This window comes from Diplotaxodon limnothrissa, linkage group LG15, assembly GCF_057381915.1.
Source record: "Diplotaxodon limnothrissa isolate DT_005_m linkage group LG15, D_limnothrissa_male_GT1.1, whole genome shotgun sequence".
Lineage (NCBI taxonomy): Eukaryota > Metazoa > Chordata > Actinopteri > Cichliformes > Cichlidae > Diplotaxodon > Diplotaxodon limnothrissa.
Genome location: NC_140610.1, coordinates 15,401,315 through 15,420,244, shown reverse-complemented (window position 1 = coordinate 15,420,244; position 18,930 = coordinate 15,401,315). Strand labels below are relative to the sequence as shown.

The 18,930-nt window shown below is 40.8% G+C and overlaps 2 protein-coding genes across 2 annotated transcripts; one reads left to right on the top strand and one right to left on the bottom strand.

Moving 5' to 3' along the window:
• Positions 1 to 1,063: 1,063 nt before the first annotated feature.
• rnf8 (ring finger protein 8, E3 ubiquitin protein ligase) lies at positions 1,064 to 7,806 on the bottom strand. Its single transcript, XM_085372417.1, has 10 exons — positions 7,607 to 7,806; positions 7,163 to 7,291; positions 4,613 to 5,067; positions 4,300 to 4,507; positions 3,241 to 3,303; positions 3,038 to 3,127; positions 2,840 to 2,947; positions 2,515 to 2,719; positions 2,357 to 2,392; positions 1,064 to 1,386 (listed from the first exon to the last, which is right to left on the bottom strand). The coding sequence occupies exons 1-10, from the start codon at positions 7,730 to 7,732 to the stop codon at positions 1,178 to 1,180; spliced, it is 1,629 nt and encodes a 542-aa protein (XP_085228543.1). The 5' UTR covers positions 7,733 to 7,806; the 3' UTR covers positions 1,064 to 1,177.
• Positions 7,807 to 8,882: 1,076 nt separating this feature from the next.
• Positions 8,883 to 18,655, top strand: aida (axin interactor, dorsalization associated). The gene is made up of 10 exons (XM_085372295.1): positions 8,883 to 9,164; positions 9,902 to 9,968; positions 10,056 to 10,109; positions 11,473 to 11,527; positions 11,873 to 11,936; positions 12,240 to 12,343; positions 14,988 to 15,110; positions 15,274 to 15,396; positions 16,243 to 16,360; positions 16,457 to 18,655. The coding sequence occupies exons 1-10, from the start codon at positions 9,058 to 9,060 to the stop codon at positions 16,554 to 16,556; spliced, it is 915 nt and encodes a 304-aa protein (XP_085228421.1). The 5' UTR covers positions 8,883 to 9,057; the 3' UTR covers positions 16,557 to 18,655.
• The last annotated feature ends 275 nt before the right edge of the window (positions 18,656 to 18,930 follow it).

The window sequence follows — 18,930 nt, the reverse complement described above, 5'->3', positions numbered from 1 at the left end:
ATGTTTGATCTCAACACTTCTATATAAGATTCAGTTTACTGGGGTTCAGTTAGCAGATCTTCTCCTGATTTCTAATCCCTGACTCACAGCCAGAAACCATGGCAGGCTATAATAAATGAGAGTAGCTCTGGAAAGTGTTACTATTACAGCATTACCACATTATAAACTGTGCTGCAGCCCATCAGCATAGAAATATTTCATCATAGGAGATTTATATCCATCCGTATATATCCATTCTCTTCCCCTTATCCAATTCAGGGTCACAGGGGGCTGGACTCTATCCCACTTGAAAGGCAGGGTCCTGATAGGTTGTCAGCCAATCCTGAGACTAACATAGAGAGACAGACCACCATTCACAGTCAGCCAATTAAGATAACATGCATTTCTTTGGACAGGGGGAAGAAGCCGGAGTACCCATAAAGAAGCCAGGCAGGCACAGAGGGACCATACAAGATGGATTTTTTTAAATAACTTAATAACTCCACAGTATTTTTTGTCATTATGTTGTGAAGTTTGTTTGTTTTGTTTTTTTTAAATCTGAATGCTCCATCTGCCTATCACTTTGCTGCTGGACCACCTGAATTTCCCCAATGAGGGACAATAAGGGATATTTCTATTCTAATCTAATTAAACATCCCTTTTCCAAAGCATAAAAGAGCCACTAGATCCCCTTTTTCTGCCTTTATCTGCTTTTGATAACACAATCATTGTCTGGTCATAAGGGACTGATGTTGCTGTGGTACCAGCAACATCAGTTTAAACACATTGTTTGAACTGTGAGGCTGTTTGCGAATGTAACTTAACACCAAGGTGGCGACTTTCAAAACACAGCAGAATTTTTAGTTACCTGGGCCAGTAAATGTTAAAGAAGTAAAACGTGTATCACCAAACACACGCAGGATTTCTGTGCCACTGACAAAAGTTTGAATTCCCAGGTTTACTTGAAATATAAGGAAACAGAAATTGAACTTGAAATGCATATGAATAAACTTTATTCATTTAGTTGAAAATAAAGACAACACAAATGATTATTTTACAAAAAATAACTAAACATAAACCTCCCTGGACCAAACTTTGCATCCTCTATCCTAAATGTCCCGGGAACATTCCATGGAAAAGCGAAACTCAACAGCAGAAAAGTCTAATTCCATATTACAGCCCAGAGGAGAAAAAGGGGCTAATCCTCATCTTCATCAGAACTGTCATCAGAGTATCCGCTGTACGGAGAGCTGGACTCCAAATGGATGCTACTGTCCGTGTCCACAGACAACACGGAGCTGAGGCTGCTATCTATGGACACCATGCTGCTATCGCTGTTGCTGTCGCTGTTGCTGTTGCTGCTACTGTCATCATCGGGGATCACCATCACCTCTGCAGATTCAGCTGCTGTGAAACACAAAAAGGCAAAAAGTTGCATTTTGCAAACATTTCACGAGGGACTCTCAAGCTCTTTGTCAAACTTTAAAAAGATGAGATCAGCATTGCTCTGTCTTTCAAATTGGAAACAAATCTGATGAAAACTAAAACCACCAACATCAGGACCAGACGATGCTCATTTTCACCACAACTATACCGCACATTAATACACTAACTCAACTATACATAATGTTGTAGCTCCTTCTGTAGGAAAGCTCAATTTTTTTGCAATTTTAATACAGAGAAAATGCTTCATTGTGCTGCCATCTTGTGTTTGAAAAATCCACCTCTCCTCATCACAACCCCACCTGGTGCTATAGGGTGATGATTTGGGGTTGTTTTAGAGCTACGGGACCTGGACACCCTGCAGTCTTTGAGTCGACCATGAATCCTCCGTGTACCAAGGCAATCGAGAGTGAAATATGAAGCCATTTTTTGACAGCTAATGCTTGGCTGAAACTGAGTCATGCAACAAGCAATGATCACAAGCACAGCAGCAAACTACAACAAACTGTATCTGAAAAAGAACAATTAAGGTGCAATAGCCCAAAGTCCAAACCTAAACAACTGAAATGTTACAGTGGGACATTAAGAGAGTTTTGGATAAACAAATACCCACGAACCTCAATAAACTTAACAACACTGTAAAGAACAGTGGGTCAAAATTCCTCCACAACGTGAGAGACTTAAAGTCTTACAGAAAATGGTTACTTCAAGTTATTGCTGCTAAATGACTACAAGCTATAAGCTACTGAATCATGGGGTACACTTAGTTTTTCATAGGACTGAACAAAGTTTTATTTTTCACTATGAACTAAAATGTGACATCAGCATATAAATCCACAGACACCCACAGATGACACACTACTGAACTCCTCCCTGTTGAATAACCCGACCGACTCAACAGCATCAAAGAAACATTTCACTGCTTTCCACTGACCTGATCTGATGACTTCATGGTCAACAGCTCGCTTATCTGAAACAAGGAAAACTTACTCTGAGTGGTTTGTGTTTGTAAGTGAAAGCAGACGTCATAATGCCACGCATGCATCTCTGACTGTATTTGATGTAGGACACCACTGTTAACGCACCTCTCACCTTTCCTCTCAGAGATGAGGGTCTGCCGCCTCGCCTTCATGTCCAGGCTCAGGTTTTCCACCATACGGTCGATGCAGTTGTCCAGCGCCAGACAGCGGGTCTGAGACTGGATGGCCTGCCGGCAGATGGGACACTCATCTTTCTTTTTGCGCCACTGATTGATGCAGTAACAGCAGAAGCTATGAGCGCAGTTCAGAATGACGGCCTGCAGGGGATCAACCAAGGTGATGACAGTTAGAGGCGTCTAGTATACAAATCAGCTCAAACACAAAACAACGTATAATAAGTTTCATAATAATTGCTTTTAAACTGTAATCAGCTCTACCTCAATGAAGAGCTCTGAGCAGATGATGCACTGAAGCTCATTCTCCAGCACTTCGGTCACTTGTGTAACTACTTCCTCTTTTTGGGCTCTTGCCTTTTCCTTTTCCTCCTGTAACAGATGAAATGGAGTGAAGCCTCGAAAGCAAAAGCAGGTGGAAATATGTGAAGGGAAAAAAATAAATGCATTAATTAAATATACCTTTGTCACCTCCAACTCCTTGTTTTTGGCCAAGAGAATCTCTTCAAAGCCTTGTCGGGAGAGCGCAAGTTCACCTATCACTTTCTTTTGCTAAGGATTTGTGGAAAACAAATTCACATATTAAAATGTATTCTGCTTTACCAAAATGCAAGCACTCTAAATAATAACAGCTACTGCACACAAATTAGTTTGATCCGACATACTTCTTGCAGGGCCTCTTCAAGCTGCTTTTTTAAAAGCTCCTCTTGTTGCTGCGTTTTCTGCTCCTACAAGCATAAAAGGGTGAAAGAGAATATTTTGAGTTTTGCAATTATTTATGCAAAAATTGTATTCTTTGGATTATAGGTGCAAAAGTATTGGGCCTACACTGCTTAATCTTTGGTATTTGTGAAAGAATGGACCTTTCAAGAGAGCTCACTGAATTTGAGTGTGGTGCTATTGCAACAAGTCAAGTTGGATTTATTTGTACAGCACCATTCAGACACGAGGAAATTCAGAGCACTTTGCAGAGGAATAGAAAGACACATAACCCCCCAATATGAATGCATACTCACATACAATCATGATAAAATATAATAACACTAATAACAGTGGGAAAAACATCCAAGACTAGTTTTTGTCCATCTTCTGTAGAACTGCTCATCACCATGAAACATGCTGAAAGCGTATCAGCATATCATCCCAATATCTGTGCATCTACTTTCACACAGAGGCTGTATTTACTCTCTATGTGAGCGTAGAGGCCTCTATGTTCCTCAATGGATATGCCTCCACAGACCATCATGAACGCAACACCAAATCAGTTGTGCTAAACAATGTTACAGGCAGCACAACATTTTCCAGTGTCTATCATTCGTGCTTTGGGTGAACTGCTCTCATCCGTGAAAAGGAGAGACCTACCAGTTCTGGTATTCTATAGCTAATCCCAATCGGGCACCACAGCGCAGGGCAGTGAGCACAGCCCTCAGCGGAGGACGTCAGCCCCTCAGGCCACCCTTATGAGTCTGTTTCTGACTGTTTGGTCAGAGACACTCACACCAGAGGCCTGCTGGCTGTCAAATAACTAAAATTTAATGACAGATTTGATTTAAAATAGCATCTTACAAAGCAGTGCCAATCAAGCATGAACTGTCACTTGTAGGAGCTTTAAAAAAAAAAAAAAGTAACAACAAGACAACAAACAGAGGCTATTTTTAAAATGGGTGCTAATGAAGGAACTCCTGTACATAAAAGACACTACAACAAAACAAAAAACAACTCACCTCTAGCAGCCTTTTAGTCTCACTAAAAGACTTCTCTAATGTCTCCATCCTGTGCATTTTAGCTCTGAGTGTATCTAGTTGACCCCGCAGCTCCCTGACCTGCTCCTCTCTGAGCGGGTCAGCCTGTCGGGGCTCCCCCTCCAGGGAGGCGACCTGCCTCTGGGTGTTATCCACCTGCTCCCTTAAGAGCAGAATGTTCTGACTGTACCTGCAGACAATAAACAAGGAAAATAAAACTTCAGAGTAGTATTTTTCACTCATTCTTTTATTACTGGGTACATTTGTTTCTTATCTTGCTGTTACTCTGGCTTACATTTGCAAGTTGTCAAAGTCACGGGTAGCACTGGAGCCATCTGAAGGTCGTTCTGCTTGACGGTCATCTCTGCCAGGTCTGGTTCCCTCTGGCTTTATGTGACTGAGTCGCTGCTGACCTTTTAGCGGAGATAAAGGGCAGGGCACTGCCAAGGACTTGTCTGCAGAAGAGCAGCGGTAGAGTTTGGGCTTCGAGGTAGATGGCTCCACTTCTTCCATGGTCAATTTCCTCTTGGGCTTCTTGGATATGTGGGCAGATTTTGAAGTTACTCGCTCTACCAGTTTCTTTGCCAGGAAGCGTTTAATGTCTCTGAGGGGCTTCTGGACGACGACATAGTCAAACTCTGCTTTGTTTCCAATTACAGGAACTCCGAGCTGTATGGAGTCTCCGAGCCTGACCGGATGGGCTTCATCGGAAGGCAGACGAGTTCCATTCACCCAAACACCATTAAGACTCTGAGGGAAAAAAACAGAACCAAAATAATACACTGGTACAGAAACATATTTAAAACTGAATTAACTTGAGAATTTAAATGTACTTTAAAGTCACAAATGCCCAAACTTAAGCTCAGACATATTGCCATTTGCTGGAAATAACAGGACTGTAAAAAGGCATCTATGGATAAATACAAACTCATCACACGGCTGAAAGGCCACACATGCAAATATTAAGTGACCCACTAAATTTCATGGACTTTGTAGCATCTGGTATGACCCAGAGCCGTATCCCAGCTGGGAGACAGGAGTCATTTTCATGTGGTGGCATGACAGAGGTGGTCGACAGATGTCACGAAGGTACCGTGGATTGTTTGTAGTCCATGTGTCTTGTACGGGATGTTCGCACAACAAGCCTACACTACTTAAACATCCTGTCTCCAAGACATTTACACATGGTGGAGAGTAAACTGTTTAAGGATATTTCCTCACACCGAAACAATTTCAGGAGCCGTCTCAGCAGGTGATTCCACTCCTTCGTGTCCAGGACACTGAAACTCTTTTCAAACATGCAACATTTTACAATGATGTCATTCTGCCGTTCAGACTGTAGGTCATGTCCACGTTAACGTTCCCCACCACAGCTTCATTCAGAGACACATACAAAAGGGATGGGCGACAGAGCAGTTACTAATTTTTGTACATGAGATTACCAAAGACTACATAGTTGAGTTCAGAAAGCAAAATGAAAGCAAGTATGAAAGACAGAGATTTATTCATGAACTGCACGCGGATAGGCTGAGGCTGAAATGGAACAAACCGACAGGTGTTACAACCGAGAGCTTACAGAGAGAAATTTTGGACTTTTTAAGCAGATCCCAGATAAAGACACTGAAATGAACCCATAACTGGAACTGGTATTTTTCCATTGTATTGTACACCAGGATGTGTTGCATAAGTCAGTGCTAAAAATGAACACATTACTGATGCTTGTTGCACTTTTGATTCCCTACTGCAGAGAACTTCGAGTCAGTATCAGCGCTGGATTTGAATTCTTCTCTCAAAAAGGAGAACTTTCAACACATAAGGAGGCATGCACAGAAGATGTTGGTCCTCTTTGAATCTAACTTCATACGTAAACAGACATTCTTATTAATGAAGTTTATCAAATCCCACCTTAGTGCTGACAGTGAACCGGACTTTAACACACTTGTTAAAGGCCAAAACAGACTAGATTTCATTCACGAGTAAGGAAGAAAAAGACAAAACTGCAGATGAAGAAATTTACACTACAAGTAAAATACCATAGCATGGAAAGTTTGCATAAGGATGCACACTGTCTTAACAATCTTTGGGGAAATGTTCATTAAATAGTAATGATAAAATATTGGCAGTTTAACTTAATCTATTTCACATTTTCAATGCCTAACATCTAATGTGATTTGATGTTGCTGTTGAAGGTCCTGAACCTTTGGCCTTCTGCATTTTAGTATACCTCAGAACATAAAACAGTATATGATTAGTATGGTATTGATGTTCACCTTTCATCTCATGTTTCTAGAGTTATAAGGGTTTGAAACTTTTGCTATTTGTGTATGTATAATTTGTGGTATCTGTTGCACAGTTTGACTTGTTGCAATACTTATTTTGCCGTTATTATATAAAGATGTGCGTGACAGATAAATACCACGAAAAGATTTACAGAATAACATAAACTTCCTACAACACAAATGGGCAAAATTGGCATTCCCTGACATCCTTTTTTTGTGATGAACACATAAATACATAGAAAAGTTGACAATGCTGATGCTCAAGTGTATTTATGGCTTTATGTCACAGTAAACCAGACTGACTCAAAACTTCACCAAATGCCAACATAATACTGGTGGGTTTTAAAACATGAACCCATTCTTAGCTTTTAGATATTCGCACACTAATTGGGTTTGGCATAATTTAGTAATATGCGCATCATGTTTTAATTTCGTGTGGCTCTATTTATTTTATCCACGTCAGCATGCCTCCCTTAGAGAAAGTGCTGCCCATCCCTGCACAGGACTTGTACCAAAGACCTCTAGCACAGCTGTAAAATATATTTCACAATAAAGCTCGTTGTCACCTTCTTGTCTGTCACTGTCCAGTGGCCGTCTTCACTTTGCCTGAAAGTGCAGTGCAGTCTGGAGATCATTAGGGGACAGGTGGGAGACAGTAGTTGGTAGGTTACATCCACACCACGTCCAATGGTGATCTGCACAGCCAAAAATAAACATGTTAGTCAAATCAAATCAAATCACTTTTTATTGTCACATCACATGTGCAGGCACACTGGCACAGCACATGCGAGTGAAATTCTTGTGTGCGAGCCCCACAAGTTAGCTCCAGTCTGCATCTCCGGTTTTATAAAAACGGACAGGGACACTCTTCAGCTTAAAACACTTCTTAATTATTAACCATAAATTGGGGGTAATGTTCCCCCAACATGTAAACTGGAATCTGCCGTGAACTTCAGCAAGCTTCATGTTAGTATAAATATAGCACGTTAGCTAACATTAGCAAGCTGCACCTCTGTGTTTTCGAACAAGCGAAGCCAGTCTGAGTTCCTCCCGACTCTCATCAGACAAAAAACCTCCGAGTCCGGATATTCATCGTCTTCAGCCGCACAGCAATCCGCCGTCGTCTCTTTATCCATCTTATCTCATTCTGTCAGCGGCCAAGTCGTCCGAAAGGACACCACTAGCTGCGCTGTTTCAGCTCCTCCGCCACATCCCGACATACTGGGAGAAACCGGAAGACATTTCGATTTCTTTCAAAATAAAGGCCACAGATGTGCTTCAACGCTTATCTTTGGACAGCCCATGAATCACTTGGATCCCTCTAAAATCATTTAGTTGTTTTTTTTTATTAATTCAAAATTTATTCAGCTTTTGCAGACCCAAAGTAGAAATATTACGGTGTCCATGAACATATTACAGTAGGGAGAAAACAAGACGTAGAGTTTTACGTGCGGGAAACGTTTCGTCACTCATTCAAGTAACTTCTATCTTAGCTGACTGCAGGTTTCATTCTAAACAGTGTATTCACATAATGCGAATATACTGTTTATAGAGTTGCTAATAAGGTCTAGGATTTCATTGCCTGCATGACTGAGCAACCATCAAGACAAATAAATAAATAAATAAATAAATGAAATAACACTTTTAAATTTTATAATAAAAGGTAATCATGTGGACCCTGTTAGTGTTGTAATAACACATGTTTAACTTGAAACCTTTTAATTATTCCTACATATAATAAGTTTGTGTTCGTTAGCTTGCATTTTGTATTGCCTTAAGACACTGTAGACGTCTATGATTTCTCTTGTTTTGATCGCTTGGTAAGCACATTGAGTATAAGTGTAAAGAATGGTGCTATATAAATAAAACAGTCACAATCATATTGTATTTTATTATAAATATTATTTGGGGGGTTTTCGTTGGAGCTTGTGTTTACTGTTTTTTAAAATTCAAAACAGTGTAGTGAAAGATCCTTATACCTAAAAAGAAAAGAAAAAAATAAAATAAAAAGTGGAGAATACATAAAAAAAACAAAACAACCCCAAACAGCCAAACATGAACACTGTTACTTTGCAGTATTTTAACTGTAGTACTGCTTCATAGCTGTTGCTGGTGTATACAGTTGTTAAAAATCCCTGCACCTTTAAATAAAATAGCTCTTCTTTCTCCCCGCAGCACTCAAACCTCAAACGCGCCGCGGTGCTCTTCGCCCATTCGGGCGACCCCGAGTCCCGAAACGCGCGCACCCCGAGCTCCAGGCGGGACTTCCTTTCTCCTGCGGATGCGCTGATATTAGGGTGAGCAGGCAGAAAGGGCTTGGTCGGAGTGTCACCGGTCTATCCGCGCGCCTCTGGACAGCAGATGACCTGGCCGACGACTCCGCTGCCGCTGAAGCCCCGTAGATGAATCTCCTCCTCGGCTATGCTGCCCTGAGAGCGCCGCGAGTATCCGCCCCGCCAACATGTCTGATGTCAACAAGACTATTCAGAAATGGCACGCCAGTTTTAAGAAAGGCACAGACTTTGACTCGTGGGGACAATTAGTGGAGGCTATAGATGAGTACCAAATGTAAGTTGCATTCAACATGTGTGTCCTGTGTGTCCACAGCGCTGGTTTAACCCGAACGCAGTCCGGGCGCTGTGCTTCTTCTTCTTCTTCTTTTTTTTTTTTAAATTATTATTTTTCCCTTCTCTGGGTCGCCTGTCCCTAAAATCTGCGGGGAAACATGTAGGAGACAGTAGGTGCAAGAAGTTAGCCCGTGTGCTGTCAGTCAGCTCTCGGAGCAGTAAATAAACCCTACCATCCATGACGTGATGTGGCAGTTGTTGCAGTGGGGAGCAGATGTGTTGCCTGATGCATCCTAGCTCTGTCCACAGCAGCACTTTAGAGTTTAAGGGAGAGTCCGTCCATGTAGCCTGTCATGGAAAATCGGTCGGAGCTGCGAGCAGTCTGTTTCATTATGTGTCATGCAATGCAGAAACGGGCCAGTATTCCTCAGAGTGTTGGGAAACAGTCAGCCACACCCTCTCATTGTTATGGGTGGGTTTCATCTGCTGAGTGAGGAATGGTTTCTGCTTCTCAGACCAGATCTTTGTCTTTGCAATTTCCTTAAAATGCGCCCAGCTTCTCTCCCAGTTAATAGTTTATTTAAAACTGCACTAACAATGCAAAAATCTAGATCACTGCAGCGGCTTCTACTGTCCGCAGGGGGGCGCACAGACACACACCTTACCTTATAGGAGTCTTGCAGGGTCTTGCAGTGAATCATTAACGCGTCTAACTGTGTTTCATGTGGGTTCGTTTAGTTTGGCAAGACAACTGCAAAAAGAAGTCCAGTCAGCAAATTCATCAGACTTCACCGAAGAGCAGAAGGTAATCATTACATCCGCCTGCAGCTTCTGCACCGGAGTGCCTGTCACTTTACTTAAACTAACGAGTGTTTTTTTTTTTCTTTTAAAGAAAACTCTGGCAAAGATTGCAACATGTCTGGAGATGAGAAGTGCCAGTTTGCAGGTTTGTATAGGAGTCTGCGTGATTAGTAGCTACAAAAAGGAGGCCGTATCCAGGTTTTCAGAGATGCTGAGGTCATCGTTATTATATAAAAGTAAAATTTGAGCATCGGCAGTTTTACTTATGCATATAACACTTTTGAAAGTGGTCTTGAGCAATAGTTTTCCAGGCTTTCTGAAGGTCTTTCAAAGTTTGTCTTTGGACATTGGCCATTAGCAAATAAATGGACATTGGCCATTAGCAAATAAATGATTTAAAATGTTATCTTTAGACACTTTGAGTTTTAAAAGGCATAAAATTGTGATTGTTGGACTAAGTGATTCCCAAAGAGCTATAACTGAAAAGGTGTCCTTAAAATAAGATAAGGAAAAGTGTCAAGTATAGAAGAAAAGAAGTGAGAGGCCTAAAATACAAAACAGTACTTCAAAGCCTTAAGAAACCAGAAAAAATCCATCAAAAACCTGACACATGGACCTGAGAGATCCATCTGACCCTTCAGCTGAGCCATGTACTGTTCAACAAAGCCTCATCAGAAATGGTCTCAGTGGAAGGGTGGCTGTCAGGAAGGCGTTCTTAAGGAAAGGAAACGGGGAGGAAAGGCTGAGGGATGCCAAATTAAACAAGAACTGGACTCGAAATCAGTGCCAAAAGGTTTTATGGAGTGATGAATCCAAGTTTGACATTTTTGGTTCAAATCATCATCGGTAAGTATAGAAGGGGTCAGGAGAGAGGTGTAGCGGTGGGTGTCTACACCCATCTGTAAAACCTTGTAATGATTTGGGGCTGCGTTTCTGCCAGTGTGCATTAGGGATCTTGTTAAAATCGATGGAATAAGAACACAGAAAAGTACAATCAGATTCTGGTCCGTCCAGAAAGTGTTTGATAATGGCGTTATTTTTCTGCCCAAACACACTGCCAATGCAGGAAAAGTATTCCTGAATAGAGAAACACACAAAGAGTCACTGTCAGTCGTGGATTGACCTCCCCTGAGCCTGAACCTCAACATTAATGTGAGATAAGTGTGAGATCGTCTCACATTGAACAGAAGACGACCAACTTCCAAGAAAGAGCTGTAAATGTCATTCAAGAAGCCTGGAGAGCTGTTTCTGAAGACTACCTAAAGAAACCATAAGAAAGCTTGACTAAGAGACGTCAGTTCATGATGAATAAAAGTGATCATAAATCTTGGCTTTCAAGCTCGTTAGAGTTGTTTTTGCCTTGTATGCTGTATGTTTACACACTTTTCTATTTCCCATTATGAATAAATTAGGGGTGGCTCAAGACTTTTGCACAGCGCTGCAAAAAATTACATTTTTTCCTGAGGAAAAACAAATACTGAACATATCTTTTGTCTGGGTTTCTTCAGTGCACTCAGTCAAAGGAAGAGTTCAACTTAGAAGACCTGAAGAAACTGGAAACCAGTAAGTGTATGACTGGGTTTTTTCCTGGCTCGAAATGGGCCTCTAAGGGGCGACTCTGCAGAAAAACATGATTGATGTGTGTACAGTAAAGGTGCTGAAACTGTGTGGCCTTATTTGACAGAACTCTACATGCATTTCTGGGCATTTTGCAAACAAATGTTTATTACACTTTAGTAAATGAAAGACGAATTTAAAATGTTGATCTGGTGATTTTTCTTTTTTCCTTTTGCTCTGGCCTGTGGAAACAATTTCTCTATGAAGGAAAAACACTGATGGACAATTTACTGGATATTCTGACATGTTTTAATAGTGATATAATCAACCTAACTCCTTTTTCTTCAACAGTAATTAGAAATGTACTCACCTACAACAAAGAGTTTCCATTCGATGTTCAGCCGGTGCCGTTAAGGTAAAAATCCATCACTGGTGTTATTACTGCTTTGGGCTCGTGCTGCATGTGTCATTGTCTCTCAACATTACTGGATTTACAGATTTTTGTGAATTAATACAATAAAAGAATAACTAATAGATCAACATGAGTCATGTAATCACACACAAGCGTTGATAATTTTATCTTCAGGTCTCTAAAAAAAAAGTGTGTCTGTGAAGGGGGGCACACGCTTTAAATATTTTCCTTACAGGGATATGTAAACTTTATCAGTCCAATGAATCAGGTGTTTTGGGGGGGCGGGTTTGTGTTCCTTGCCATCAGGAAAATCTTTGCTCCAGGTGAAGAGGAGAACCTCGAGCTGGAAGAGGAGGAGGATGCCACAGCGGGAGCAGGTTCAACAGAAGCTTTTCCGCCACGGGCTCCTGGTGCGTTACACCTGTTTATCACCCGCTTGAGTTCACATGTCATTGTTACATGTTGTCGTGTTTTGGAGGATCATCTGACCGTGTGTGTTTGCTTTTTTTTTTTGTCTTTTCTGTTGGTGCCGTGCATGGCTTCACCGCTCATTCCCGCCTGCTTCATTAGCAGCTTTGCAAGGTACAGCTTATGAATGAAAGGCGTTTGAATCTGTCCTCTATTGCATGACTGTGAATAATCCTGCCTCATTCAGAGTTAATTTTAGAACTAGATGCGTATATGTGACTGGAAGGTGAAGTTAATGATTCACTCTTTCACCAACAGAAAGCTTTTCCACTGATCAAGGTAGCCTGATTCCATCAGCTTTGGCCAAACAGATTTTTTTTCAGAGCTCATTTATTAAAATCAGAAATATTTCCTTTATTAGAGTTAAGTACTTTATGGTAAATGTGATGATTTGGCTCTGAGATCATTTCTGTCCTCAGAGGATGTGTTATACCCAACCTAACATCTCCTTGTTCCATCATCATTCCAAAGTGAGGTTTCGAAAACTCTAAATATACAGTTGTGGTCAGACGTTTATACATAGTCATCATGGGCATGAATGTCATGGTAATTTTGGGCTTTTAATAATTTCTTTGACCTGTTATTTTTCCAGGGTGGATGGATTGTACAGCATGCAGCTTTAGTGACTTTAAAAAAGCAAGATTTGCTTGCACAAATTTTTATTTATTTGGTATTTTGTCGAATCCACACAGGGTCCATGCACCTGCAATGACATTTTGTTAAATGTCCCTTAAGTTGCACCTTAAGCAGACGCTTTTGGTAACCACCAAGAAGCTTCTGGCATAATTCTAATTGGATATTTGAACACTCTTCTCAGCAGAATTAGTAGAGTTTATTTAAATTGCTTGATTTCCTGGAGGAGAGCTGGCTTTTAAGCGTAGTCCAAAAATAGGGAAGTTTATTTTAAGGGCTTAATGTTAGCCTGCTTCCCATTTTCCTAGTTTTGATTTGCATTTGGGAACATTGTCCTGTTGGAACACCCAACTGTGACAAAGTTTCAACCGTCTAGCTGCTGATTTGAGGTTAGATGGAAGGATTTGGAGGCCCTAGCGCGTGATGCTCGACAGTCGGTACAATTTTCTTTGGTTTGAAAGCCTCACCGTTACGACCCCAAACATACCTCTTGTCATTGTGGCCAAATAACTCAATCTCTGTCTCGTCTGACCATAACAGTTTTCTCCAGAAGGCATTTGGCTTGTTCATGTGGTGCAAATTTCAGTTGTGGGTTTTGGAGCAGGAGCTTCTTTCTTGGTCAGCATCGTCTCAGTCTATGATGATTGTGTCACCGTGGACAGAGATGCTGGTGTTTCAGACGTTTCCAGTTCATGTGAAGTTTGCGCCTCATTGGTTCCTGGTTTTAAGTTGTTTGATCCAGGAATCTGCAGTTGTTTAGAAATTTCTCCAAGAGACCTTCTTAACTTGATCAATCTAATGAGTCCCGTCAAACAAATCTTTGTTTTATGCTGGCAAAGATTTTCTGCTAGTTGTAGTCAATAACAACTGCTAACGAGAAGTTAGAAGGCCTCAGCCTTGCTAAGTTAAAAGACATTGTTGATTGTATGCGGATGTATGTATAGATTTGAGCCTGTTTGTATACCTTTGACCCTATGGAGATGAGAAAAAAATGCAAAATATATTAAAACTTGTGTTATTAAAGCTGTATGCTGCACTATTATTCTATCCTGGAAAAAACAGTTCACAGAAACTATTAAAAAGCCAAAAAACTACCACGGCATTCATGCCCATGATGAGTGTGTGAGAGTCATTGATGACCTTTTCTAAAAGTGTTCACATAGGATGCTGCGAAATTTGATCCAACAGAAAAGAAGCACAATAAATTCTGTGTCCAATTTAATCATAATGAAACCAAAAGTACGTGAGATTCTCGGGATGGGGGCGAATAGAGGAACCCATATTTTTGTGCTTACAATAGCTCAAACTATATATAAATGTGAGTAATGTACAAGGAGCAGCAGACTTCTTGGCTCAAATCCCAGCAATTACTTGCAGCCCCAATTTTAAATGAGCCTTAACTTTGATTTAAGTAGTCACAAGGGCTTAAAACACATGTGCAGGACTGCCAGTCAGATCCATTAAACTCCACAGTGTACGGTGGGAAACTTTGCCCCCAAATTAGGGTCAAAACGACAACATAATTTGGTCACGTGTTTCCTATTTCCACTGTTGATTGGCTCGTTGGCTGTGTTGTATTCCCTTCTGTTTTAATGTGTCTTTATCTTCTTTCAGATGATGGTTTTTGGTTCACAGCTACAGCTTTGATATTTTTTTGGTTCACTTTATTTCCTCTCGCCAGCTTTGTTTCCTGCTGTAGTTCAAACTTTATTTAGCTAAAGAGATTTAAACCTCTGTAAACTAACTTTTTACTGGCAAACTGCCTGTAGACAAAGCCCCAAAGACAGATATCCATCAGGAAGTGATAGGGACTTAAAGGAGAATGGATTAAACGCATCATTCCTATGGATTGATCAAAATGTGTAAAACTGGTTTGCCAAAATCCCCAACTTGAAACCAGTTTTTAAAACCAGTTCTAACTGCTAATATCTTCTGACCTTTGTCCTTTTATAGGTACCTTGTTACCACGGCTACCCTCAGAGCCTGGGATGACGCTACTTACAATAAGGATTGAAAAAATTGGGTTAAAGGACGCCGGACAGTGCATTGATCCTTACATGACCATCAGTGTCAAAGGTACAGATCCCACAGTGCACGCCTTCAGCAGGCTGGCCTGGAGTTGCTTTTATAACCTTCACAGCTGCTGCTTTCAGATTGGACACACCCTCTTTTCAGCTGTACTCCCACGCTCTCTGTCCCCTGTACATGAAAACCTCTCCGCCTTTTCCTGTGGCTGCAGATGTAAACGGTGTCGATCTGAACCCGGTGCAGGATACCCCCGTGGCCACCAGAAAGGAAGACACGTACATTCACTTCAGTGTGGACGTGGAGGTCCAGAGACATGTGGAGAAATTACCAAAAGGTAGTCCCCGCCACACGCTGGGTTCACAGCATGCCAAGTAATTTGTGTGATTTTTTTTTTTTTTTTTTTTTGCTCAGCGTTCTCCGAGTAGAGGCAAGAGAGCTCCTGCGGGGAGGAGCGGACGACTAGAAAATAAACCTGCAGTGAAAATAAAGCTGTTTTTACACATAAACAAAAACTCCAGGCAGTCCTTCTCACATGTAGCAGATATAAAGAGATGTCTGTGTAGTTTGTGCAGGAGCCAGGAAAGAAGACCACTTGCTGGCTATGAATTCTCCACACTTTACTATTAGTTAATGGTTAATTATTACTGCATAGGTGGCACCTATGTGACCTATGTGGCACCTAAGTTAATTCAATTCAATTAATTTCAGTTCTATTTATATAACGCCAAATCACAACGGCGCCTAAGAGCGCTTTATATTGTAAGGTAAAGACCCCAACCATCAAACGCCCCCCTTTGAACAAGCACTTGGCGACAGTGGGAAGAAAAAACTCACTTTTAACAGGAAGAAACCTCACGCACAACCAAGCCCAGGAAGAGACAGCAACCTGCTGCAAATTTAGAAATATTGTCACCTAGGATTTTGAAATTGATACCATGGATGTATCGCTTAAAAAATCTCATGCAAGTTCTTATCTCAGTTAACTCGATCTCAAGGTCAGAGGTTATGTTTTCTGAAAATCTTGTGAATGCGATAACTTGGGAACAAGGGGAATTTGAAATTGATACAATAGGTGTATCCCTCTGGCCAGCACCAGTATTTTTCCTGATTTAATGTGACTATTAAACATATTCTCTCATATCCTCCTTTAACATTTGAGGTACGTTTACATTTTTTCCAGGAGCAGCTATCTTCTTTGAATTCAAGCACTACAAACCCAAAAAGAGGTTCACCAGCACAAAGTGTTTTGCCTTCATGGAAATGGACGAGATCAAACCCGGGCCGATCGTAATTGAGCTGTGAGTCTCACCGTCCAATGAGCGTTTTCCAGCGTGAACTGGAGAAAAATCTTCTCTCGATTGTGGAGTGAAAACTGCTCCTGTGTTTCATTTCAGGTACAAGAAGCCCACGGACTTTAAGAGGAAGAAACTGCAGCTTCTCACAAAGAAACCACTTTATCTCCATCTTCATCAGACGTTACACAAAGACAGCTAAGTCGGACCACGCTTCGAACCTTCGAAGGCCTCTCTCTCTCCCCCTCATCGCATCAAGCAATACTAAAAAAACAACAACAAAAAACCTGTGGTATTTATTTTTTATTTTTTCCATGAGTATTTGAAGAAAGTAAAGTGAACAGAGCTGGATTCCTGTCGCATCAGCTCACACTCAGATTTTAAAGTCTTTGATTTTGTTGTGAAGTGTAGGAAATACCAAGTTTTCCAGAATCCAGAAGTAGCATGTTCAAACCACCTCATTTCAGTCTTCCGTAGCTCACTGATTTTTTTTTCTTTTTTTCGGGGGGTCAGGAAGAGGCCGTGAGCATCTGCATCTGAATCCTTCAATGTTCAGTTTAGACTTTTAAGTTCGGCAAACCAAGGAAGACATGAAATAAATTAAAGACAAAACAGCGACAGCTTGTTCCATTGAGCCACAAAAGAAGTGCTTTTTGTAATCCGGGTGTATTTATGAGGTCCGGAGTGCACTACAATAATAAACTTTTATCATTTTTAGTTATGAACGGTTCATAATCACACATCTAAAACAGGTATAACAGACGCAAGAGAGACGAGTCCTGACGTTTCCTCATTTTGTCTTAAAACTAGTGAATTAACAGAAATTTAAAGGGGCACTAACCTGACAAAGAATCTGTTTACTGCCTGTCGCAGACTCTGTCTCACAGTTTTGTTTCCTGCTTTAACATTTACAGTTCCTGACATTTAGCAGCTTTGAATTAAAGGTGGCTTATTTTGCACAGATTCAGCTGCCGCCAGCTCACTAAGTAACATGTTGTAAGTTTCCCCGCTCAAAATGTCAAACTGTATCTGTTTAAACTTACACTCACTGGACACTTTATTAGGCTATATCTTCTTTTCTTTTTTTTTCAACTGCACATCCACGATGCAAATGCCTGTGAGTTGTTCCACCACATCCTAAAGGTGCTCTGCTGGATTGAGGTCTAAGGACTGGAGAGGCCATTTGAGTGCAGTAAACCTGTTGTCATGTTCGAGAAAGCAGTTTGAGATGGTTTAAGTTTTGCGATCTGGTGTGGTATCCTGCTGGAAGCAGCCATTAGTAGATGGGAACACTGGTCATAAAGGGATAGACGTGGTCAGCGACAATACTCAGGTAGGCTGTGGTGTTTAAACAATGCTCAGTTGGTACCAAGGGGCCCAAAGCATGCCATTCCATTCACCAGCATTTGAACCAGTGTACCTAACGAAGTGCAAGTCATGCAAGAATTGTGCCATCGGAAGTAAACGTGCATATCATTTGAAAAGTACATTTTTAATTTTCATTTGTAATTAAACACTAAGCAAACTCAGTCTGCACTTCATACTGGTTTAGTGAGTAGTCACATTCAGGTTTATAATGACTCAAGTGGGGCCATCACAGGTAACATCTTCAATTTAATCAATGTTTTTTTTCTTTTTAAACTTGTAGCACATGTAAAGTGATACTGGTTTTAAAAAAAAAAACGGTTGGGTTTTTCAGAAAAAATCACAAAGGGAGACGTTTAATGTCCCTATAAATCTGACAGTGGCCACGTGTCAGCGTGGATTTAGAAACGTAGAGGGAAAGAGATGCAGCACGGTCTGCATACTGTGGAAGTGTCTCGCCATGAAGCGGATGTTTAGCACCGGTTTCCGATACGCAGTGTTGGATCACATGCTGTCGTAACCACACAGAGGGTTTTAATCCACTGTTACGTTGCAGATTTCGTGTTGGCTCTGTGTGAATGGGATTACGTTCAGAACTGTTCTCATGCGCTTGTGCTCTTCTTTTTATTCTAGAGACCTCTTTCTTTTCTCGAGCTTTTCACATCTTTCTTTCCATTTTGACTCTATAGATGTTCTTCACTAAAACGTCTTGTAATTTTTGATTTTTAGATTTTATTTTTGTAATGTCACAAAAAAAATCTGGACTGTAAATTAACTGTAAGATACACTAACTGATGAATATACAGTAACCGTGTGTATGTGTGAAGTGCTCTGATGTGGCAGGAGTGAGAACTGTGGAGTGTTTTCGTTTTGGCAGAATGAAGGAAATTGTATCAAACATTTACGGCGTGTTTAATTTCTAATAAACTACAAATGAGGCAGTGTGTTGATTTATTTGAACTGATATTTTTCGAGTGAGGAAAAGTTTATACATTAATATACTGAAATAGAAAAGTTAATATCAAGAAGTGATGCTATTAAGTATTTCAAACTCTACGAATAAAAATGTTTAATGTGAAGATGATGTAAAGACAGAAAATTGAGTTATAATTAGCACAGATCAGCACGGACGTATGACTTTATGTAGCCGAGGTATCGTGTTTTGCTTCTTTAACATTTTGTCAGATTTACAAACCAAAAAAAAAAAAAGG

Coding starts and splice junctions, on each gene's coding strand:
- rnf8 (XM_085372417.1), bottom strand. CDS start 7,732: ATGGATAAAGAGACGACGGCGGATTGCTGTGCGGCTGAAGACGATGAA. Junction 4,508..4,612: donor GACTTTGACAACTTGCAAAT/GTAAGCCAGAGT, acceptor TATTGTCTGCAG/GTACAGTCAGAACATTCTGC. Junction 2,948..3,037: donor AGGAGTTGGAGGTGACAAAG/GTATATTTAATT, acceptor CATCTGTTACAG/GAGGAAAAGGAAAAGGCAAG.
- aida (XM_085372295.1), top strand. CDS start 9,058: ATGTCTGATGTCAACAAGACTATTCAGAAATGGCACGCCAGTTTTAAG. Junction 9,969..10,055: donor ACTTCACCGAAGAGCAGAAG/GTAATCATTACA, acceptor TTTCTTTTAAAG/AAAACTCTGGCAAAGATTGC. Junction 16,361..16,456: donor GGGCCGATCGTAATTGAGCT/GTGAGTCTCACC, acceptor GTTTCATTTCAG/GTACAAGAAGCCCACGGACT.